Source organism: Macaca fascicularis, chromosome 14, assembly GCF_037993035.2.
Source record: "Macaca fascicularis isolate 582-1 chromosome 14, T2T-MFA8v1.1".
NCBI lineage: Eukaryota > Metazoa > Chordata > Mammalia > Primates > Cercopithecidae > Macaca > Macaca fascicularis.
The window spans coordinates 14,971,036-14,996,683 of record NC_088388.1 but is presented as its reverse complement, the minus strand read 5'-3'; the positions used below and the strand labels follow the sequence as shown (position 1 = coordinate 14,996,683).

The 25,648-nt window shown below is 41.2% G+C and overlaps 1 protein-coding gene across 2 annotated transcripts in view; it reads left to right on the top strand.

The window, feature by feature from the left end:
• Positions 1-2,726: 2,726 nt before the first annotated feature.
• LOC102145186 (glycine N-acyltransferase-like protein 1) overlaps positions 2,727-25,648 on the top strand; it is a 57,159-nt gene continuing 34,237 nt past the window's right edge. The window contains exon 1 of one of the 2 annotated variants that reach the window (XM_015434187.4): positions 2,727-2,837. Coding sequence is in view for 1 of the 2 variants with exons in the window: in XM_015434190.3 (XP_015289676.3) it covers positions 3,062-3,247 (186 nt within the window). In the remaining variant the exon portion in view is untranslated. Of the gene's footprint in view, positions 2,838-2,950; positions 3,248-25,648 lie in introns of those variants that run through there. The other variant, XM_015434190.3, reaches the window with a different exon arrangement.

Here is a 25,648-nt window from a genome sequence, read left to right as displayed (position 1 = left end):
TAAAATACAGGGCACTTAAGAGACAAGGGGTCTGGGAAACAAGGCAGACTTTTGCATTTATCATTTGCTGTAAATCTCTCCATGAACTTTCTTCTCCCTTTTAATTTTCTCTGTACTTTAATTACGTTTCTTGTTGGGGACAGGCCCCCACACTGGCCATAAACAAAATCTCTGCAGCACTGTGACATGTTCGTGATGGCCATGACACCCATGCTGAAGGTTTAGGGTTTACTGGAATGAGGGCAAGGAACACCGGGTCCACCCAGGGCGGAAAACTGCTTAAAGGCATTCCTAAGCCACAAGCAAGAGCATAAGCCATCGGTGCCTTAAGGACATGTTCCTGCTGCAGATAACTAGCCAGAGCCCATCCCTTTGTTTTGGCCCATTCCTTTGTTTCCCATAAGGAATACTTTTAGTTAATCTATAATCTATAGAGACAATGCTTATCACTGGCTTGCTGTCCTTAAATATGTGGGTAAATCTCTGTTCGAGGCTCTCAGCTCTGAAGGCTGTGGGACCCCTGATTTCCCACCCTACACGCTATATTTCTCTGTGTGTGTCTTTAATTCCTCTAGCGCTGCTGGGTTAGGGTCTCCACGTCCGAGCTGTTCTCGGCAATTTCTCAGGCCTGGCATAGTGGCTCACATCTGTAATCCCAGCACTTTGGGAGGCTGAGGCGGGCAGAGCACCTGAAGTCAGGATTTCGACCCTAGCCCCATCCCTACTAACAATACAAAAATTAGCCAGGCGTAGTGGCAGGCACCTGTAATACTAGCTGCTCAGGAGATTGAGGCATGAGAATCACTTGAACCCAGGAGGTGGAGGTTGCAGGGAACAGAGATCATCCTCCTGCGCTCCAGTCTGGGTAATAGAGCAAGACTCTGTCTCAAAAAAAAAAAAAAAAAAAAAAAATTCTCAGTTAATGGCCAACATTGTTACTATCATAAGCCCCAGCTTCCCCATCTTTCTCCCTCCATGTGTCTTTTATTTTGATCTATGTTCTTCTCTACCAGATTCAGCCTCTGGCCCCTTCTTAAGGCTCCCCGGCCATTCACCCTCATGTGTTGAATGCCCACTTCCCTCCTTATTTTTTAGTTGGCGTGGATTAGCATCTCCAAGTCAACATGTCAAAAGTAGTATTACTGATACACGCGCACACACACACCCCAGTCCTGGCATACACAGCGTCTCCTTCCTCAGTCTTCCCCATATCAGTTAATGGAGATTTCATCTTTCTAGTTGCTCAAGTCAAAAGCCTAGGAATCATCACTGAGCCCTCTTTTTCTCTTATTTATAGAATATCCATAAGCAAATTCCATGTGCTGGCCTTTCAAAATATATGTGGAATCCAGCCATTTCTAACACCTCCACCATTACCACCTGAGGCGGGGCTCTGAAATCTTTGCAATCCTGGGACAGACTCTTAGCCGCCTTCTCCCTTCCACATCTACTCTTGTCTTCCCAGAGTTTGTCCCCCGCACAGCTGCCAGAGTGATTTTTAAAAATATGTCAGGGTATAACTTATCCCTTGCTTCAAATCCTCCATTTAAAATAAATTTCACATTTAAACCAAAATCTGGACTTCTTCATATGGCCGACCAGGTGCTTTATGCTAATGGAATGTGCAGATGCTTCTCCCTAAGGAGCGCCTTTTTCCAGGGCAAATTATCTCAGTGACGTCAGGTAATTTTGACAACATCATTCTGTACCACCTCTTGCTTTTCATAGCTTTTTTCCTCCAGATTCTGCAATGAAAAGAAAATCAAGTCTCCTTGTGCAATGATTTATTCTCTGATATATATTGGTGCCAGTCACGTGTACTGATTTCAGATGATTCAAGAATAACAGCGATTTGAGAAACCTGTGGTTAAGTTTTCTCTTCTCTTTTTCTGTATAAAATTATTTTTACCATTATACTTCCAAAGTGTTCTCTTTCCAAACACCACAAGGCCCGAGTAATTTAAGCAGTGATTTTAGGGGTCTCTGGATATTTTACATTAAGTTCAGAAACATGCTCATGATTATTCCACCCAAACTATCAACTTTTACATAAATATCTGTCGTTCTATAAGTTATAAAATTATTGTCACCATCCCCCCTTAATCAACCATCTTCTCCCCTTCTCTGACCAACTTTTCAAACACCCACTACTGAAGGCATCTCCTATTCAGGTTCTTAGATAGTAAGATGTTCTGTTCTTCAACAGTAAGATGTTTTCTCAAGCCCCATGCAAAGCATTTCTTTGATCCTCACTTTGGGGATGCCCAACTCTGGCATCTTCATCTGAAGGGTAAACTTCCGCACTCAGCAAAGCGCGTCGTGGGAAGCCGCCTAAGCAGTGCTGGCCGCTTTCTTGTCCAGGTTGGCGTTGTCTGTGTTCGCGAGGCCCTCCGCGAAGTTGGATCATTTGTGGAGCAGGCCGACTCCCTCTAGAGCTCCCGCTGACGGGGGTGCAGCCGGCTCTGGGACTGGCAGTCGGGCTGGAGGCTGGGCTTCTGCGTCCTCAGGGTGGAGCTGTCTCTGCGGCTGCCGCCGGATGCCGCCTGGATGCTCGTCCTGCCACGGCCGCTCACCCTACAGCGGCAGAATGGCAGCAAGTGCCACACACCAAAGCACCCGGGCGGGCTATTTGCCCTGCGGCTCCCGCCAGCGCGCTACTCCTGCGCAATCAAAAGGCGGGCAAAGCGCGAAACCGCCAGGCGCCTCCCACCCCCACATCGGTGCGCAGTTCCTCCTTGGCCTCCACTCGGAGACAGGGGACGCTGACGACCCGAAAGCAGCAGGGCAGTGATTGCTTAGTTTATCCTGGGACGCGGGAGCTGGCCATGGACTAAGTGGTGCGTGTGGGCGGGGGGGAGCGGGGGGCGGGAGGGGGGTCGCCGGGAGTCGCTAGGACCCGGATGGACCATCCGGACAAATAGGGAGGGTGGGCGGGTGGTGCGCAGACTCCACACGGCCTTCGGACCCACCTGAGCAAGGCGCAGGTGTGCGCTCTTACCCCTTAGCATCCCTGCAATCACTGTCTCCAGAGATGTTAATTGGCTTTCAAAGTGGATGAGAGATGAGTCATTTTCATCAAATGAGAGAAAACAGCCTCCAGAGACTCTTTGTCTATTGGCCAGCGAGAAGGTCAATTCCCAGGATCCTCCCGCTCAGGGACTTGATCTTCCAGGCGAGAAAAGTTCAGCTGAGAGCGACAAGAGCTGCAGGCACCGCCACGTGCACTGTGTGGGCAGACTCTGGTTCTGTGAGTGTTTTTTCTGGTCCTGGGTTGGACCTGGAGTTCTCAGGGGGATGGCTGGCAAAGCCAGTATGCAGAAGGACCTCAGCCCCAAGTCAAGGAGGTTTTGGATGGAGAGCTGGGTCCCGCGCCCGTTGTGGTAATTCCCTTCCCGCCCCTCAGCGTCAAAGGCCAAGAGTTTTACTCCTGAAAAGATACTTGGAGATTGGGTGTTCCTGAATCTCAAGAGAGTCGCTGGACACTGGTGGGTCCTTTCCCTGCCCGGTGCCTTCACATACTTAGCATGAGACCAGGTTCAATTAAGCAGAACAGAAACTGTCTTCACTGATCAAGGAATGGAGAAGGGAAGTTCCTGCTCAAGATGTGTGGGGTGTAGTGAGGTGGTGCTTTTTAAAGGTCTTTTAGGGCTTGTAGGTGGAGACTGAGGGCAAGGGTTCCTGGAAAGAGGTGGGGCTTTCCAGGAAGAGTTGACTGTGGCAGTCTCATACTTTCTGTTGCCCCTCAGCATTACATGTGCCTAGCAAGGTGCCTTTTTCCCCAGGGGGCAGAGATTTAGGTATGGTAATTAGCAAGGATTCAGGTTAGGGTAGCACTGCTGAGCTCGTTTCCCATCTTGTAGCGCGGTGGTTGCTGACATCCAGTTTTTGTTTCTGTAAGCAAGCAGAGCTGCAAACACAGGTTACCTTCGTAGGTTCTGGGGCATTAGGAAAGAATTTAGGTCATGCTGGGGTGACATAGACAGTTGTTTAAACAACGTGGTGCGCATTTGAGGTGGGGGTTGTAGGGCGAGGCAGATAAAAGTGCAGATTCCACAGCCACACCCCGACATACTGAATCAGAGTCTGTGAGGGTGGGATCTGGAGTCCTTTTTAAAAAGCTCAGAGGAACCAATTCACAGGAACAATGAAAGTTTGATCTGAGCCAAACTCCTTAATTTAGAAATGAGGAAACAGGGATCCTTAAAAGGAATACAGGGAGAGGGTTGGAGGATAGTTACAATATAATAGTTTTAGGGTGGTTGTTTCCTGGCCTTGGGAAGTTTTCTCAGCCACTACTTTGATCAGTACACAGTTGAATACTTTAGGGGAACCTTCCCCATATATCCTGAGTTCTTGCTCTCTGCAGGTCTCCCGCCAGGTCTGTTGCCTGTGATCTCTTGTACCTTGGTCTTTCAGCTTTGTCTCCTTAAATCTTGAAGTCCAACTAGCTTTGCCTTGCTGCCCTTCCTTGAGACACTGGCCTGGAATCCTTCAAGGTATCTGCTTATTCTTGAGCTTTCTTCTAGTCCGATGTTATTTTACATGGAAACAATTTTATACTTTCAAAGCTTGCATTTATTTGTTAGGTGAGACTAGAATTAGGGCTAATTTTGTCCCACTATGGAAGCTATAATTTCTGAGTACTCTCCCTGACACTTCATGAATTATGAAGTTTTCTAGTCTGATTTTGGGAACTGAAACTATTCCTAGTCCTGTATGAACCTCAGACATTGTTACATCTACTCATTTTGGGTAGTTGTTTTCCTGTTCCCTTTCAACAGGGTAAAACAGGAGGATTTTATTGAGTGCATTCAAACCCACAAGATTAACAGCCAAACACTGGTCCCAGAACAAAGACAGCACCTGACTTTTATACACAGTTCTAAGATGGGCTACCTTGAAACAAGCTTACAGCAGTGTGAAGTGTAGTGGCATGAAAGCAAGGATACAGAGGCAGAAGAAAGGCAGTCAATCATATTGTGACAGGTGCATAATTCAGGATTACATGTGACTCTTGTTATGGGGCCCAGATGGCTGTTATCTAGGCTTACTCTAGTGCCTTACAAGGGCTTATCTCATAACCTTCACTATGGCGCCTAGATAGCTGCAGTCCAGGCCTGCTCAGGCATCTCATGACCTTTCCTGTGCTGCTTCGATAAAAACAGAATACTTGAAGTTACTAGTTACAGAAAACAGAAATCTATAAACTCCTAAGTTTATCTAAGGATATCAGGAATATTGGATTAGGGGCCTATACTACTACTAACTTTAACTAAGTATATCAACAAGAACTGTATGTCCAAATAAGGTCACATTTTGAGGTACTAGGGTTTAGGACTGTAACATGAATTATGAGGGGACACAGTTCAACCCATAACAATCTTATGTGGCAAAACTGGCAGTACAGATCAGTGGAGAAAAAATGAACAATTCAGTCAGCATCGCTGGAACAGTTCATTATCCATATGCAAAAAATAAAAAGTGATACCTACTTCAAGCTATATACAAAAAATTATTCCAGATTATGAACTTGAATGGTAAGAGCAAACCTTTACAATTTTTAGAAAAAAAAAATATATCCTATGAAAGATGTTCTAATGACAGAAAAAGGTTAATAAACTTGACAATATGAAAATTAATGTCTCCTGTTCTGTATGACAACAGAGAATGAAAAATCAAGAAGAAACTTAGAATACATGTTTAATACATGTGATGAATAAGGAATTTATGTCTACAATATTAAAATACTTGTAGAATCAATACTAAAAAGAATAACAGTTCAGTAGAAAAATGAACAAAACACTTTGGGTGGCAGAGGCTGGCGAATCAGGAGGTCAGAAGTTCCAGACCAGCCTGTCCAATATGGTGAAACCCTGTCTCTACTAAAAAAAAATACAAAAATTAGCCAGGTGTGGTGATGTGTGCCTGTAGTCTTAGTTACTCAGGAGGCTGAGGTAGGAGAATTGCTTGAACCTGGGAGATCAAGGTTGCCGTGAGCCGACATCATGCCACTGTATTGTGGGTGACATAGGAGACTCCATCACAAAAAAAAAAAAAAGAAAGAAAGAAAAAGAAAAATGAGCAAAAGGCATAAACAATGATTTTAGAGCCTGAAGCATGAAAAAGTGTTCAATCCCATGAGTAATTAGGAAACTACTATTGAAACCCTCTATAAGATGCCCTTTGTCACCCACACGATTGACAAATATTAAGATATGGATAATACCCAGCTTTGATGAAGACGTAGTATAATGAGAACTCTCATTTCTCACTGGTGGAAATGCAAGGTGGTACAACAATTTTTTAAAATAATATGCCAGTATCTATTATAATATATTCATAGCAAAACTGTCCAGTTTTTAGTAGAAAAACCCTGAAATGTGCATAAGCATTTGATTTCTTCAGTGAATTCTCTCTAACTGTAAAAGTGGATGGAGAATTTCATCTACTAGAATGAACCTCAAAAAAGTAGTACAAATCACAGAACACATTCAGCTGGATGTGTTTATGTAAAATCAAAACAAGCAAAATGAAACAGTGTACTCTTTATACTTTTACTACATATGTATATGTCACTAAATAAGTGTAAGACACTAATAATTTTAAAACAAATTCAGACTTAGCGGTTGTCCATGAGAATGAGAAAGGGAGATAAGATGAAGGAGAAACACTCTGTATGCCTCTAATAATTTGTAGTGTGCGATTTCTTAAGTTAGGAAGGAGATACACGGATGTTTATTATATGAAATATAGGGTGTCATAAACTGCTTTTGCATGTAGAATATATTTCATAGTTTTTTAAAAACACAATATATAAGAGATAAAGAAGCTGAGGAGTATCCACAGGATACTAGCTTGGGTAGTCAAATGGGTAATGACACCATTGTCAGATTCAGGAACACAGGAAGAGGGGCATGATTAAATTTTATGACTCTGGTTTTAAAGGCATTAAGAGTGAAATGCCTCTGACATATCCAAGAGTGGATGTCAAAGACACAACACAATATTAATATCTGGAGCTTAGATGAGAGTTCAGTGCTGTGGAGATACATTTGGGCAATAAATATTTGAAAACATGAACTGATGGGAGAGCACCAAGATAAAAAGGAATTCACTATTCCTAAAACCTCAGCTCGTTCAATTGCACCTACCTACTAAATGATCTAAGCCCAGCTGTGCCTCCTGATTTTACTCCCTCTAGGCTTACTCTTCTATTTATGTAGACTACATACAATACTTCAGGCTTCACAATAATTTCCTTCTAAGTTATGTTCATGTATTATTTTTCTGATTCTTTTTAGTCATCTATCTGTGTTCTCTTGTAGCTCACCGACATTTTAAAGACAATTATTTTAAATTCATTGACAGACAGTTTATAAACCTTATTTCTTCAGGGTGAGCTATTGGTTAAGATTTTTTTTCCCTTTGGTAGTATCATTTTTCCCTGATTGTTCTTGATCTTGATTTTTAGGCAGTGCCTTCATGTCTGCACATTTGAAAAACAAGAAACTTATTCTAGTCCTTGCATACTGGCTTTTTCTGCAAAAACCCTTTCCCAGTCATCCAGCAACTTTTGGTAGGGTGTCTATTGTGGTCTGTAGGTAAACTTTTGGTGGAAGTCCTCAGGCAGGCTGGCTTTGTGCCTGTGTCAGCAGGTGGCCTGGTTCCTGGGTCTGTACAGTTGGGCCTGAAGCCTGGATCCACTGGAGTGGATCTTTTCATTGGATATGTGGGGATGAACACGAAGTTTATGTCTATAAGGGCTGCAAAGAGCCTGTACCAATAGGTGCTGGACTGAATCCTGGCTCCACAGGGGCTAACATGGCTCTCAGGTGGGCCTTGAGCCTGTGTCTGCAGGGGCTGGCCAGGTTTTAGAATGAGCCTAGTGTCTGAGTCTGCTGGGAAGAGCCTGAAAACTGAGTCCATGGGGACTGTCCTGGTACTGGTGCCGGATTGTAGCCTGAATCTGGGAAAATGGGCCTGGGATGTTGGTAGATGGGGGCTGACCCGGAGCCTGAGTCTTCAGAGATGGTCATAGAGTCTTGGTCCATGATGGCCAGCCTGGCATCATGGTCAGGTGAATTCGGCCTGTACCCTGGGTCTGCTAGAGCACAGCTGAGCCCTGAGTTTATTGGATCCTGGGTCACAAAAATCAGCCTGCAACCTGAAGCTGGCTTAGGGCTGGGGTGGGATGGGTCCAGTTTAGAGCCTGAGACCATAGGTGCTAGACTGGTGCCTGTAGCCACAGGGGCTAGCCAAAACCTGTGGAATGGCCTGGAGGCTGGGTGTGTGAGATCTGGCCTAGAACTAAGGTCTTCAGAAGCCGGCATGGGCACTAGGGCCACAAAGCCTGGCCTGGGCACTAGGGATGTAGGAACTAGACTGAAACCTAGGTCCACAGAGGCAGTCCTAGATACTGGGTCTGTAGGAACCATCCCAATACTGGAGTCAGCTGTGATGGATCTGGACCCTGGGTTTACTGGAGCATGAGACCATAGGAACTGGCCTGGAGAGTGGGGTGGCAAAAACAAGCATAGCCCTAGGCAGGCCTGGGGCCTGAGTCTGCAGATTCTTGCCAGATACCTGGCTAAGGACTAGGGCTATAGCTGCCATCCTGGAACTGGGTTGGGCCTGAATCCTGGATTGCTGTGAGCCAGTATAGTCCTAGGGTGGACTTGGAGTCTGTGAACACAGGGGCTAACCTGGCACTAGGCAGTCCTAGAGCCTGTATCCACAGGGGCCAGCCTGGATGTTGAATATATGGACATTGGCCTGGTGACTAGAGTTACTGGGGCCAGCCTGGTCCTGGACTGGGCTGAAACCTGGAGTTGTGAAGGCCGGCTTGGTCCTGGGAGTAGTCTGGAGCCTGGAGTCACTTGGCCTGGACTAATCCCAGAGACAGTGTGACACCTAAGGCACTGGGGTAGACCTGGCATTAGGATATACCCAGAAACCAAGTCCACCAGGCAAGCCTGGAGCCTGAGCTGTGGGATCTGGTCTGGCTCAGTCTGCAGGTACCAGCCTGGAGATTGGGGCCACAGGAACATACCTATTACTGGATTTCACTGAATCAGGCTCTGTGTTGGGGTCCAAGGCAAAGTTCAGTGCCCACTTCCCTTTTCTTCTTCCACACAAAGAGTGCCTCTCTCTGTGCTCTGCTGCCTGGTGTTGTGGGAGGGGTGACACAGGTAATGTAAAATTGTTCTTCCTATGCTCTTCAATTCATCTTTTGTTATTTCTCTGTTACACACAGATTCTGTAATCCTTTACCTGGTTTCCTAAATTCTCATGAAGGTATTTTTGTGCATAGATAGTTGTTTAAATTGATGTTTCTGTGTGAGGATAAGTGATAGAAAATCCCATTCTGACATTTTGCTGATGTCCAGTTTTATGGCATCCAATCAGATTTCTATGTAATGATTTTCAAAGTGCCTCAGCTGCATCAGAGATGGTTTTCCTACTAATTTGGAAAGAAAGATGGCAGATCTGATATTAAATGATCTTATCAAACACACATATATACCCACAATAATAATAGAGCAGACAAAAATTTGGTGGTGATGAATATGTTTACGTTATAGGTTGTAGTGATGGGTATGTATTCATCTGTATATTGTATGTATTCATCTCTATGTTCATCAGGATTTACATACTAAACACATACAGCTTTTTGTATGTCAGTCATACCTCAATAAAGCGGTTCTACAAAAAAACAGATAAAAACAATAGAGGAAAAATATTATTGGCGTCTTTCTCCATGAAGTATGACTTGTATTTCAGATTTCTGATCGTTACTGAACTTCCAGACTTTCTGATGATAAGTATAAGAGAAATAATATGTTGGCCTAGAAAAAATAAAAATACATATTTGAAGATGGATTAATCAAATTTTCCCTTAAGATAATATTACTTGTTGTTCAAGATATTCAAGCCAGTACCAGGCTAGAGGGAGAGACAAGTTTCCAGATCAAATACTTTTTGTAAACTAATTCAACTAAAGTCTCAAGAGGAAGAGACTCATGATGAGATATGTGGAGGCACAATCTGCAAAATTCATCACAAAGTGAAAACCAGAATTTTACAAAACAAAGAACAATGACTTGGGATTCAGAACGTTTGGGTTGTGATCTCAGTTTTGCACATGCAATCGTGTGTCCACTTTCCAGGACTTAGTTTCCTGAGACTAGACAATCACTAATGAACCTCCTATCTGATTTTCCTCTCTTTCAACAAGTTAGGCAGGTGCTCAGATCAACTTTTTGATCACAAAGGATGAAGGAAGAAGGCTTCGGGTGTCTTTCTTAACCACAGTGTTAGGACATAGATTTAGAGAATGCACTAGCAGGAACTAAGCAAATAATGTAAGCTGAATTTGGGGTAGAAAAATGGGGAACAGGAGATGAAAGAATCAGGAAGAAAATATTTAGGAGCAACAGAGAGAGTCCCCTTTCATTTCCTAGTACATCCAAAATTTCTGTCTTTCTCTTCTTTAAAGTTTAAGATAACTAGAAGGCATCAGAGAGCTTTAAAATGTTCTAGGATACCCCAAACCAAGAAAACATGTCCTGTGGATCCCACACTTTCCCAATTCCCTGATCTAGCTAAAACCATATACCACCTCTGGAGGCATGGAAACCTCATCACCAACCCAGAACAGTTTGGCATGACTTGTTCTCTCCAGGAAGTCCCTAAACATCCACTTTCTTCCTCTGTAAAAGCTTCAGGATGCCACTTCGTGATCAGGTTTTTCTACAGAGGCAGATTGTCTTTTATATCAAACTCCAGAGACCCTTATCTGTTTCTGGGATCCATTTAAATTGGTGCTATCAGGCTTTTTGACCCCAAAGAACTTGTGTGTACTTGACTCTTCTATGCCTTCCCACCAGCCACCAGTCAGTTAAAACAGCTTTCTTTTGCTACATAGAGGTGCAACCACATCTAAAGCCACCGTCAGTTCAAGGTCCTCTGACTGGATGAACAACCCCTCCCTGAGTGTCCAGATGTGAAGAATCTGCTCAATCACCAAAGCTCCTGAATTTAGCATTAGGGTGCTTCTTTGAACCATCAGAAGGAACTTCATTAGGAATTCTAAGATAGAGCAAGTGTTTCAGGGGAACCCCAGGTTCCAGTGTCTTCCTGTCATCTCAGAAACCAGTAAAGAAAAGTGTTTCCCTAGAAAGATTTCTGGTGTAAAAACAATTTCCCCAAGATTTGAGAGTATGAGAGTCTCTTGGTGAGTTTACTGGTGAACAGAAATCAGGAATGTACTACCACACAGAAGAGATGTACAAGGATCTAGTCACTGCTTCAAGGTAACTTTGAAAGAATTTATTGTAACTTAGATTGGGATAGAATGATTTCTTTGAGCCTTAGGTCTCTCCAAAATCCTCCAAAAGATCTTGCAAAGGCAAGTATCCTCAGAATTCCTAGGAAGTCGTCAGATTTTATAGATAGGTGCCAACAGCTATCAGATATCTTCCTAAGATGGCTGCTGCATCCTTGTTTTACATTGCTAAAGATTAATGAAAGACATTGATATGAAAGAAGCATCGCAGAGACCCTTGACACATTGTGAGAGTACACAGAGGGTGGGGCTCCACCAGGCTCACACAGACACTCAGCCTTGCAGTTCCCATTCCCTGCCATGAGCAAATTTCAGGGCTCCACAGGGGTTCAGAAATGGCCAGCTTATTGCCACGCTTTGTAGTATGAAGTATACCAACAAATAAACATAGACCGAAACATTGATAATATAATAACTTTAAAATGTTTATATTTTATAAATGTGTGTTTATAACAACAAAAATGTCATGCAATACTATTTTTCTACTCACAAGATCAGTACAGGAATTGTAAAGCATAAATTCAGAGTGGACTCTTGGCAGTGTGTAATTTATGGTGCATGTGTTCTCTTTATTCTGCCTAAGTTTCGGTACTATTGGGTGATAACACTAGAATCTCAAATTTGGGACTCTTTCTGAAAGTGGGGCCATGCCCAAATAGCTCTCCTAGGTGACCACCAATACCCCAAGAAGGACCTACAGAGTCCCAAAGGTTGGAAGAACATTCAAGCCTAGTCATGTGGAGAGACCTATAATCAGAGGTCTCTCAGCCTGAAAAGCCCAATGCTAAGCATAAACTCAGCACCCATGAAACCAGAATTCATTGCTTCCATTCAGACAGCCCATGTTCCTACCAGAATCCAATCTACCATGTATGTTTTGGGAAGTCACTTATGACTAATACTGAGTATGATGGGACTGATACCAGAACTGAGCTAGGCCCAGAGAGCCCAGACTCAGAGACATGTAAGGCCAAACCTTTCACTTTTGATCCACAGACGGACAAGGAGTGGGCTTGGGGAATCCCTTGCTGGAGTCCTGCAGAGTAACCACTGTGTCAGATAGCATGTGTTTCTGAGAGAAAGGCACAGGGGTCCAGTTCCAGCCTTATCCCACTACACCCCATAAGCATGGGCTGAGATCTAGAGAGACTCCAGAGCTGGACCAAAAGGCTGGTGCAAAGGAGTCTTCTCTGGAACTGAAGTGGTCTAAGAAACTGACAAACTCAGCAGCCTTACAGATGGGAGAGAAGCCTGCTGATGGGAAAGGAAGCTATTCTTCTGGCCAAGGTCCTGAGACAGAGTTTGTCAGAAGCCTAGGCAGACTTGATACAGATTGGAGCTAGCACTGGAACTGGAATTGATACCTACCCTGTAGTCCCATGGATAGTGTTTTTTTGTATAAACATAGAAAATGACCCTTCTGATCTTAAAGCTTGAAACTTCCATTTGTTTTGTATGAATTTCATCCTTAGTAAAGGACCCCTAGGTCCCTCAAATAGTATCAAAGAACTGAAACCCCCCAGATGATCCCATCCAGACAATGGGACACCAGGCTTCTCATAAATCATCATGGCTTCCTTAGGTCTCCTGAGTTCCTGTTTTTCTGCAGATTGTTACATTTCTTTCCTGCTATGTAAACTCATAATTTTCATTGGTCAGAGAGATGGATTTGAGAGAGAACTCCCATCCCCTCTGCTACAGCATCCAATTCAGCCTTCTTTCTTGGCAATAATTGGTTATATTGATTGGTTTTGTGTGCGGTGAGCTGCCAGACCTAGACCACCCCACTCGTGTTTCAGTAATAGATTTTAGTTCCTCGACCAAGAACAATTTGGCTTGGCTACCATGGACCAGGAGTCTCAAAGCCCTCCTAAGCAGCTGCTTATCCAATTTTGGCTAGAGATGAGTTCCCTCTCTCTGGGGACAGCCGCAACTGACCCCGTACATGTTCCTGATTGCCTTGGAAGAATTGTCTTTGAAATTTGATATCTGGATCCAGATAGGTGAATATCCTTTGTGGGCCCAGAAAGAAGGATTTACTCCTCTCAAATTGGGAAACTTTTAAAGGAATTTCCACTTGCAGGTTGAACAAGCCCAATTGATGAAGACAGGGAAGTACCGTGACTGTTTCAGTATAGACACTCTTAGAGGCTTGTCATTGTGTGTGTGTCCAGGGAAGCAAGTGTCTTTTGTGGTTACCAGACAGTGGGATCAGTTCCTCGCCATTTGAGAAATTCTGAAGGAATTTTCATTTGCAGGTTGATTGAGCCCAATCAATGGAGAGAGGAAGCACCCCACCACTTTCAGTTTGTACACTTTTAAGGCAGGTTTGATCCTGCAGCAGTTGGATTGTGTTTTAGTGACAGTTTGCATGTGTCTGATATAGTAATGGGAAATTAGAATTTGATAAAATGATAATTTTTTGTAATACTGTTTGACTCAGTACGGTTTGGAATCTGCTATTTGCTGTTGAATGGTAAGTGGGTTGGAATTCCATGTATCCAGGCTTTTGTACTGCTGTTGGTCTAGGTTAGTATATGATGTTCTCCTGTGGTGCTGTTTGACCCCAGTGTTCTCTGGAGTCTGGGGAGGTTTGCCTTTAAAAATTAAACTGCCGGGCCGGGCGCGGTGGCTCAAGCCTGTAATCCCAGCACTTTGGGAGACCGAGATGGGTGGATCACGAGGTCAGGAGATCGAGACCATCCTGGCTAACATGGTGAAACCCCGTCTCCACTAAAAAATACAAAAAACTAGCCGGGCGAGATGGTGGGTGCCTGTAGTCCCAGCTACTCGGGAGGCTGAGGCAGGAGAATGGCGTAAACCCGGGAGGCGGAGCTTGCAGTGAGCTGAGATCTGGCCACTGCACTCCAGCCTGGGCGACAGAGCGAGACTCCGTCTCAAAAAAAAAAAAAAAAAAAAAAAAAAAAAAAAAAAAAAAAAAAATTAACTGCCACGGAAACTGCTTTACCAAAAATTCTGGTTCACAGCCTTCACTGGTTTACCTATCAAGGCTAAGAAAGATCAGCCATGTAAACATGTTTGCAGACTGGTGAGCTTGTATTGCTATAACTAGAGTTCCAAGGTAAAACCTATTGGACGATTGTGTGTATGTATGTCTAGATGTGTTTATGTGTATCCACATGTATTACATTATGTCTTGTAACTACCAAATTGGCTTATACATAAAAGAGCACTCATAGATTAGGTAAATAAATCCAAAGTATTTTTCACGTTCATGTTACTGAAGTAAATCTTTAACAAGCTAGCATTAAAATTATTGTAAAATAAAAATGGAAATGTCTTCGGAATTGTTCACATACATTTTTGTCTGAGTTTTATATTTGTCTCTGCTATTTTGAGGTGTCAGAGTTTGGCACAGAAGGTTATAAAACTATAACCAGGAGTTTGAGACCAGTCTGAAAAACAAAGACCCCCTAATATCTATAAAATTCAAAGAAAACCATTAGTCAGGCACAGTGATTCATGCCTGTAGTCCCAGCTACTCAGGGGACCGAGTTTGGAGGATTGCTTGAGCCTGAATGGTCAAGGCTGCAGTGAGTCTTGATCCAGCCACTGCACTCCAGCCTGAGTGACAGAGTGAGACCCTGTCAAAAAAACAAAAAGAGGCAGATAATGACAATGGGGCACAGGAGCTTTGCAGAGAGACTAGGGAAGGAGCTGTAATTTTTGATAGGATGGCCAAAGGAGGCCTCATTGAGCAGGTGGCTTTTAGGTGAAGACTTAAAGAAGGTAATAGAGTTTTCTATATGTCTAATGATAAAACAGAATGCAGGCAGAAGAAAAAGGACAGCAAAGTGCCTGAAGCAGAGAGGCCAAAGAGAGTGAGGTCAGGGATGTGACTGGAGGGATGTCAGGGAGGTGACTGGAGTGTAAGTCATGGAGAACTTAGAGGGCTGTTATAAGGAATTTGTATCTCTTTCTCTGAGTGAGATTGGGAGTTACTGCAGGAGTTGCACAAAGGAATGACAAAATCTTGCTTTTGTTTTAAAAGGAGCATACTGTAGACCAATGGAACAGAACAGAGTCTTCAGAAATAATACCACACATCTACAGCCATCTGATCTTTGACAAACCTCAGAAAAACAAGAAATGGGGAAAGGATTCCCTATTTAATAAATGGTGCTGGGAAAATTGGCTAGCCATAAGTAGAAAGCTGAAACTGGATCCTTTCCTTACTCCTTATACGAAAATTAGTTCAAGATGGATTAGAGACTTAAATGTTAAACCTAAAACCATAAAAACCCTAGAAGAAAACCTAGGTAATACCATTCAGGACATAGGCATGGGCAAGGACTTCATGTCTAAAACACCAAAAGCAACAGCAACAAAAGCCAAAATTGACAAATGGGATCTAATTAAACTAAAGAGCTTCTGCACAGCAAGAGAAACTGCCATCAGAGTGAACAGGCAACCTACAGAATGGGAGATAATTTTTGCAATCTACTCATCTCACAAAGAGCTAATATCCAGAACCTACAAAGAACTCAAACAAATTTACAAGAAAAAACACACAACCCCATCAAAAAGTGGGCAAAGGATATGAACAGACATTTCTCAAAAGAAGACATTCTTACAGCCAACAGACATGTGAAAAAATGCTCATCATCACTGGCCATCAGAGAAATGCAAATCAAAACCACAATGAGATACCATCTCACACCAGTTAGAATGCCAATCATTAAAAGGTCAGGAAACAACAGGAGCTGGAGAGGATGTGGAGAAATAGGAACACTTTTACACTGTTGGTGGGATTGTAAACTAGTTCAACCATTATGGAAAACAGTATGGCGATTCCTCAAGGATCTAGAACTCGATGTACCATATGACCCAGCCATCCCATTACTGGGTATATACCCAAAGGATTATAAATCATGCTGCTATAAAGACACATGCACACGTATGCTTATTGCGGCACTATTCACAATAGCAAAGACTTGGAGTCAACCCAAATGTCCATCAGTGACAGACTGGATTAAGAAAATGTGGCACATATACACCATGGAATACTATGCAGCCATAAAAAAGGATGAGTTCGTGTCCTTTGTAGGGACATGGATGCAGCTGGAAACCATCATTCTCAGCAAACTATCACAAGAACAGAAAACCAAACACCGCATGTTCTCACTCATAGGTGGGAACTGAACAATGAGATCACTTGGACTCGGGAAGGGGAACATCACACACCGGGGCCTATCATGGGGAGGGGGGAGGGGGGAGGGGGGAGTGGGGAGGGGGGAGGGATTGCATTGGGAGTTATACCTGATGTAAATGACGAGTTGATGGGTGCTGACGAGTTGATGGGTGCAGCACACCAACATGGCACAAATATACATATGTAACAAACCTGTACGTTATGCACACGTACCCTAGAACTTAAAGTATTAAAAAAAAAAAAAAAAAAAGACAAGATGAGTAACAAACAATGTGGACACTTAAAATCATGGAAAGTACAGACAGGCAAAAATAATTAGCTAATGTTTCCTAGGAATACAACAAAGAGAATATAACAATTTTAAACGTATATGCACCCCCAACTGGAGCACCCAGATATATAAAGGAAATATAAAAAGAGAGCTAAAGAGAGAGATAGACCCAAATACAATAAAAGCTGGAGATTTCAAGACCCCACTTTCAGCACTGGACAGATCTTTCAGACATAAAATCATCAAAGAAACATCAGACTTATTCTGCACTATAGACCAAATAAATCTAATAGATATCTACAGAACATTTTATCCAAGAGCTTCAAAATACCCATTCATATCCTCAGAACATTTATCATTCTCAATGATAGATCATATGTTAGGTCACAAAACAAGTCAAAGTATTCAAAATATTGAAATAATATTGAGAATCTTCTCTGATCACAATGGATTGAAACTAGAAGTTAATCAGGGTCGGGCACAGTCACTGACACCCGTAATCCCAGCACTTTAGGAGGCTGATTTGGGCAGATCACTTGAGGTCAGGAGTTAGAGAGCAGCCTTGGAAACATGGTGAGACCCTGTCTCTACTAAAAATACAAAAAAATCAGCCATGCATGGTGTCACGCACCTGTAATCCCAGCTACTTGGGAAACTGAGGCATGAGCATCGCCTGAATCCGGGAGGCGGAGGTTGCAGTAAGCTGAGACCACACCACTGCACTCAAGCCTGAGTGACAGAACAGGACTCTATCACAAAAAAATCAATCAATCAACAAACAAAAGAAATTAATAACGAGGAATTTTATAAACTATATACTATATAAATACATAAAATTTAAACAATATGCTCCTGAATGACCAGTGGGTTAATGCAGGAATTAAGAAGTAAATTGAAAAATTTCTTGAAAGAAATGATAATGGAAATACAACATACGAAAACCTATGAGACACAACAAAATAGTACTAAGAGGAAAGTTTATAGTTATAAATGCCTACATCAAGAAAGAAGAAAAACTTCAAATAAACTATCTAACAGTGCATCTTAAAGAATTAGAAAAGGAAGACCAAACCAAACCCAAAATTTATAGAGCAAAAGGCATAATAAACATCATAGCAGAAATAAATGAAATCGAAATGGAAAAAAGTATGACAGATTAAGGAAATAAAAGCAAGGTCTTTTGAAACTTTAAACAAAATTGACAAACTTTGAGCCAGACTAAGAAAAAGAGACAAGACCCCAAAAAATATATTTAGAAATAAAAAAGGAGACATTATAACGGATACCGCAGAAATCAAAGGATTATTAGTGGCTACCATGAGGAATCATGTACCAATAAATTGGAATTTTATTTTTCTTTAGAGACAAAGTCTCACTCCGTCACCCAAGCTGGAGTGAAGTGACATGATCTCGGCTCACTGCAACCTCCACCTCTCGGGTTATGGGAATTCTTCTGCGTCAGCCTCCTGAGTAGCTGGAACTACAGGCACACATCACCACGTCTGGCTGATTTTTTTCTTCTTTTTGTATTTTAGTAAAGATGGGGTTTCACAGTGTTGCTGAGGCTGGTCTCGAACTCCTGAGGTCCGTATATCCACCTGCCTTGGCCTCCCAAAGTGCTAGGATTACAGGCATGAGCCACTATGCCCAGCCTATATACCAATAAATTGGAAAATCTAAAAGAAATGGACAAATTCCTAGACACATATAACCTACTAAGATTGAACCAGGAAGAAATCCAAAACCTGAACCGACCAAGAGCAAGTAATGAGATCGAAGCTATAGTAAAGTCTCTCAGTAAGGAAAAGCCCAGGACCTGATAGCTTCACTGCTGAATTCTACCAACATTTAAAGAAGAATATCAATCCTACTGAAACTGTTCTGAAAAATAGAGAAGAAGGCAGCAAACTAACACAGAAACAGAAAACCAAACACCGCATGTTCTCACTCATAATTGGGAGTTGAACCATGAGAACAAATGAACACAGCGAGGGGAACATCATACACTGTGGCATGTCAGCGGGTGAAGGGCTAGAGGAGGGATAGTATTAGGAGAAATACCTAATGTAGATGACAGGTTGATGGGTGCAGCAAACTACTGTGGCTCATTTATACCTATGTAACAAACCTGCACGTTCTGCACAAGTATTGCAGAACTTAAAGTATATTAAAAAAAAAAGGTAAAGAATTCCAATAGAAAAATGGGAAAAAGTAAAAAAAAAAAAAAAAAAAAAAAAAGAGAAGGGAATACTTCCAAACTCATTCTATGAGGCAAGAATTATCCTGATACCAAAACCAATGGCACATCAAAACACAGAAAACTACAGTCCAATACCTCTGTTGAATATTGATGCAAAAATCCTCATAAAAATATTAGCAAACACTGGTAAAAGTGGGCATCCTTGTTGTGTTCCAGATCTTGGTAAAAAGGCTTTCAGCTTTTCTCCATTCAGTGTGATACTAGCTGTGGGTCTGTCATATATATCTTTTATTCTATTGAGGTATGTTTCTTCTTTTCCTAGTTTGTTCAGAGGTTTTATTATGAAGGACTGTTGAATCTTATCAAATGTTTTTTCCACATCCATTGAGATCATTATATGTTTTTTATCTTTCATTCTTTTGATACGGTGTATCACATGGATTGTTTTTCATATTTTGAACTATCATTGCATCACAGGGATACATTGCACTTGCTCATGATGAATAATCTTTCTAATGTATTCTTGAATTTGATTTCCTAGTATTTTGTTGAGGATTTTTGCATCAATATATGCACCTACTCCTTACCCACAAAAATTATTAAAAATAATTTTAAAGAACCAAAAAATATATAGACAATTGAGTTGGCCTTCTTCCAGAGAACTGTATTACATAACATTTGGACACTGCCAGAAACTCCAGACATGTGGGGGACACAATTACTATTGTATGGTTCCTGGATGTATCTTCCTCACTTCTATAGAACTACAGAAATAAGTGGGTGACAGGTGGGAAAAGGTTTGTAAGTTATGTTAAAAAGTTTCTAAATCATCACAGGGGAGATGGCAAGCCACTGGAAAGTTAGGACTGGAAAAACATGGTCGGGAGGAGGATGTCTGTTAGTGGGATACACACAAGAGGTGATGGACACCTGAGCTAGCATAATAACCTATTGAGATGAGAAGAGATCCATAGATATGAGATAATGCAAAAGCAGAGTTTACACAATTTGGTCATTGAGAAAGAGTGAGAAGGTTGATATCTAAGTATCAGGATTGATCCACTAGAAGCATCAATAATCTTAATTCTTTGAATGGAAATAATATGTAAATCGGTAGCTATTTTGCTTGAAGTCTGTATTATAATATTTTCATTACTGTAAAACCAAACAACTCTATTTATGAATGTGCTTACTTTTGACAGAACTTTCATAGGCTCACTCCTTCTAAACTCAGTTCCCTTAACTCTCTTCCCATGAGATCGTATGTTTCTCAATAACAAATTCTGCACCAGGGCCTATTAGATGCCCAACCCCATCTCCACTTTTCCCTCATGCTTCAGGAAGAAGAATTTGTTATTTACCAGGGAAGTCTTTTAAAGCTGCTATGGGCATTCAATTAAAGGACACTGAGAACGTAACTAAGAGAAATTCAATGATGTCTTCAAGTTGCCTGACTATAGGTTTTGAATAATAATGACCTACATTTATTGAGAAATTAACAGTATGCCAGGTACATTCTAACTTCTTAGTATATTGTTTCATTTGGTCCTCACAACAACTCTATGAGGTAATCATTACTATTATCCACATTTTATAGAGCAGGAAATAGAAACAGAGATAGGGAAAATAGCTTGCTCAAAATTACACAACATGAAAATAACTCACCCAGGATTAAGGCCCCAGAACCTTTGACAAGAGCTCTCAAGTGAGATGTATAGACAAATATTTCTCTTCGAATTGTCATTTGCTATTTGAGACCATATTATCTGCCAGTTTCCTTGTTGATCTAGAGGCTTCTTTAATCGTTAACTACTTCCCTAAAGGCTCTGTCTCCAAACACAGTCACATTGGGGGTTAAGTCTTCAACCTGTGAGTTCTGAGGGAACACAATATAGTCCTTATGTTGCTCTCTGTTCCCAAGCTGAGAGCTAAGATCTTTCCTCAATAATGAATTCCTTTTTGCCTAAGGCAGCCAGAGAACCGCTTGTAACCTACAATGCTAATGAGTAAAGTATCTCTCTATGATAGCAATACATTTGATAGTCATTTACTTGATGTTCCTTTGATTTGCACATGTAATCAAGAATCATTTAGTCATTTATTCAAATATAGTTTTACCACTGCCATTTAAACACCTGTGTGACTTTGGATGAATTCATCTAACAACAGTTCCTTTATCTCTAAAGTATAGACAATTATACTGACCCCAAGATTGTTTGAAGGATTTGGGATTATATGAATATATATAATTATTAAATATCCTGAAAAACACAATTGATTCTTGAACAACACAAGTGTAAGCTGTATTGGTTCACTTATGGTTGGATTTTTTTCAATAAATACAGTCAATACTCCATATCTGTAGGTTCCACATCTGCAACAAAATGCAGATTGAAGATACAGTATTTGCAGGATTCAAAACCTGTGTACACAGAAGGCTGACTTTTCCTATCTGCAGGTTCCAGAGAGCCAACTGCAGGACTTGAGTATGAGTGGATTTTAGTATCATTGGGGATCCCGGAACCAATTCCTCCAGGATACTGTGGGATGATTGTAGTACTAACTGGCAGTATCATATGTTTGGGTGGGCTCTGACACCTTTTAAAAAAAGATGGCCAGGAGAAAAAGAAGTGAATATTTAATTTTTGGTTTTCAAAGTTGGGACTGTGAAACAAAGCTATTTCCTTCTTTTATTCTTAGTGAATATGCTTTTTAATCATTAACTATTTCCAAATGAAAATTGTATATATTTATTGAGTACAACATGATGTTTTAAAATACATATACATTGTAAAATGGCACAGTAGAGCTCATTCATATATGTACTATTTTATATACTTTTAATGTTTGGGTGAGACAACTTAAGATGTATTCTTATAACAATTTTCAGAAAAGAGCATTTTGAAATATAGTCACCATGCTGTACAATAGATTTATTGGACTGCTCCAACTATTTAACTGGAATTTTGTATCCTGTGACCATCTCCCCAATCCCTACCACCTCCTCAAATATCTGGTAACCACCATTATACTCTCTGCTTCAGCGAATTTAACTTTTTCAGATTTCACATTTAAGTTACATAATGTAGTATTCGTCTTTCTATGCCTGGTTTATCTTACTTAAGATACACAAGTTCATCTATGTGCTTCCAAATTACCGAATTTCCTTCTTTTTAAAAGCTGAATAGGCCAGGTGCAGTGGCTCAAGCCTGTAATCCCAGGACTTTGGGAGGCCGAGGTGGGCGGATCACGAGGTCAGGAGATCGAGACCATCCTGGCTAACACGGTGAAACCCCATCTCTACTAAAAAATACAAAAAACCTAGCCGGGCGAGGTGGCGGGCGCCTGTAGTCCCAGCTACTCGGGAGGCTGAGGCAGGAGAATGGCGTAAACCCGGGAGGCTGAGCTTGCAGTGAGCTGAGATCTCGCCACTGCACTTCAGCCTGGGCGACAGAGCGAGATTCCGTCTCAAAAAAAAAAAAAAAAAAAGCTGAATAGTATTCTCTGGTGCATATGTACCACATTTTTTTTAATGTTTATAAATCACTTAGGTTGATTCTATGTCTTGGCTATTGTGAATAATTCTACAATGTACATAGAAGTGCAGATATCTGTTTAACATACAGGCATATCTCAGAGATATTGAGGGTTCAGTTCCAGACCACTGCAATAAAATGAATATTTCATTAAAGCAAGTCACACAAAGTTTATGGTTTCCCAGTGCATATAAAAGTTACGTTCACACTATACTCTAGTCTCTTAGGTGTCAAATTGCATTATGTCTTTAAAAAGTACCTATCTTAATTATGAATACTTTATTGTTAAATAATGCTTAGGATAATCTGAGCTTTCAAAGAGTCGTAATCTTTTGGCTGGTGCAAGGTCTTATTTCAATGTTGATGGCTGCTGACCAGGGTGGGACTTGTTGAAGGTTAAGGTAGCTAAGGCAAGTTCTTAAAATAAGACAACAAATAAGTTTGCTGCATTGATTGACTCTTCCTTTCACAAAAGATTTGTCTGTAGTATGTAATGCTGTTTGGTAGCATTTTACCCACGTAAAATTTCATTCAAAATCGGAATCAATCTTTTCAACCCCTGCTACTGCTTTATCAACTAGGTTGATGTAATGTTAGAAATCCTTTGGTATCATTTCAGCAATGTTCACAGAATCTTCATCAGGAGTAGTTTCTATCTTAAGAGGCCACTTTCTTTGCTCATCCATAAGAAATAATTTCTTATCCATTCAGGTTTTATCATGAGATTGCATGCAGCAATTCAGTCAGATCTTCAGGCTCTACCTCTAATTTTAGTTCTCTTGTTATTTCCACCACATCTGCAGTTACTTCCTCCATTTAAATCTTGAATGCTTCAAAGTTATCTGCAAAGATTGGAATCACCTTCTTCCAAATTCCTGTTGATGTTGATAGCTTGATCTCTTCCCATGAATCGTGAATGTTTTTAATGGCATATGGAATGGAAAATCCTTCCAAGAAAGTAAGATTTCCAATTTACTTCCAAGAAAGTAAATTTCCAATTTACTTTGCCCTAATCCATCAGAGAAATCACAATGTATTGCAGCTGTAGCCCTACAGAATATATTTCTTAAATAAGACTTGGAATGTTGAAATTACTTTGATCTATGAGCTTCAAAATGAATGTATGTTAGCAAGCATGAAAAAAATACATATCCTTTAACATCTCCATCAGAGCTCTTGAATGAATAGGTGCATTGTCAATGAGCAGTAATATTTTTATAAGAATATTTTTTTCCTGAGTAATGGGTCTCAATTGTAGGCTTAAAATATTCAGTAAACCATGCTGTAAATAGATGGTGCTGTAATATAGTCTTTGTTCTTCCATTTATAGAGCATAGGCAAAGCATATTTAGCAGAATCCTTAAGGGCCCCAGGATTTTTGCAATGGTAAGAGAATATTGGCTTCAGCTTAAACTGACCAGCTGCATAAACTCCTATGAGAAAGTCAACGTTTCCTTTGCAACTTTGAAGTTGGACATTGACTTCCCCTTTCTAGCTGTGAAAGTCCTTGATGGCATCTTCTTCCAATGGAAACCTGTGTCATTTACCTGGGAAATTTGTTGTTTGGTGTAACCACCTTCATCAATTATCTTAGCTAGATCTTCTGGATAACCTGCTACAGTTTCTACATCAGCACTTGCTGCTTTCCTTTGCACTTTTATGTTATGAAAATGGGCCAGGCGCGGTGGCTCATGCCTATAATCCCAGCTTTGGGAGGCTGAGGTTGGTGGATCACCTGAGGTCAGGAGCTTGAGACAAGCCTGACCAATGTGGTGAAACCCCATCTCTACTAAAAATACAAAAAAAGTCAACTAGTTATGATAGTTGGCACCTGTAATCCCAGCTACTTTGGAGGCAGAGGGAAGAGAAACACTTGAGCCCAGGAGGCAGAGTTTGCAGTGAGCCCTGATCACTGCACCACTGCATTGCAGCCTGAGCAACAGAGTGAAACTCTGTCTAAAGGAGAAAGAAAGAAAGAAAGAAAGAAAGAAAGAAAGAAAGAAAGAAAGAAAGAAAGAAAGAAAGAAAGAAAGAAAGAAAGAAAGAAAGAAAGAAAGAAAGAAAGAAAGAAAGAAAGAAAGAAAGAAAGAAAGAAAGAAAGAAAAGAAAGAAAGGGGGGGAGGGAGGGAGGAAGGAAGGAAGGAAGGAAGGAAGGAAGGAAGGAAGGAAAAGGGAAAGTGGCTTCTTTCCTTAAACCTGATGCTTCCAACTTTTTCTCTGCTGCTTCCTCACCTCTCTTAGCCTTCAAATAACTTAAAACAGTTAGAGTCTTGATTGGGATTAAACTTTGGTTTATGAATGTTGTGGCTAGTTTAATTTTCTATCCAGAGCACTAAAACTTCCTCCAAAACAGCAATAAGGCTATTTTGCTTTCTTACCATTTATGTGTTCACTGGATTAGCACTTTTAATCTCCTTCAAAGATTTTTCCTTGCATTCACAACTTGGCTAACTGTTTGGTGCAAAAGACCTAGCTTTTGGACTGTGTTTTGGACCTGCCTTCCTCAATATGCTTAATCATTTTTAGCTGTTTGTTTAAAATAAAAGACTCGTGACTCTTCCATTCACTTGAATATTTATAGATCATTGTATGGTTAATAATTGATGTAATTTAAATGTTGTGTCTCAGGGAATAAGGAGGCTGGAGGAGAGGGAGAGAGTCTGGGAATGGTCAGTCGGTGAGGCAGTCAGAACACACATAACAGTTATCAGTTAAGTTTGCTGTGTTACACAGGTGCAGTTTATGGTGCTCCAGAACAGCTAAAATAGCACCACCAAAAATCACTGATCACAGATCACCTTAACAGATACAATAACAAAGAAAAAGTCTGAATATCATGGGAATGACCAAAATGTAACTCAGACAGGAAGGGAGCACATTTGTTGGAAAAATGGTGCCAGTAGACTTGCTTCACGCAGGGTTGGCACAAACCTTCAAATTTGTAAATAGAAGCTTTATCATACCTGTGAAGTACGATAAAGTGAAGAGCAATAAAATGAGGTGTGCCTGTACTGATTTCATTTCCTTTAAAAATGTATGCAGTAGGGATTGCTGGATCATATGATAGCTCTATTTTTAGCTTTTTAAGGAACCTCTGTACTGTTTTGCATAAGGCTGCACTAGT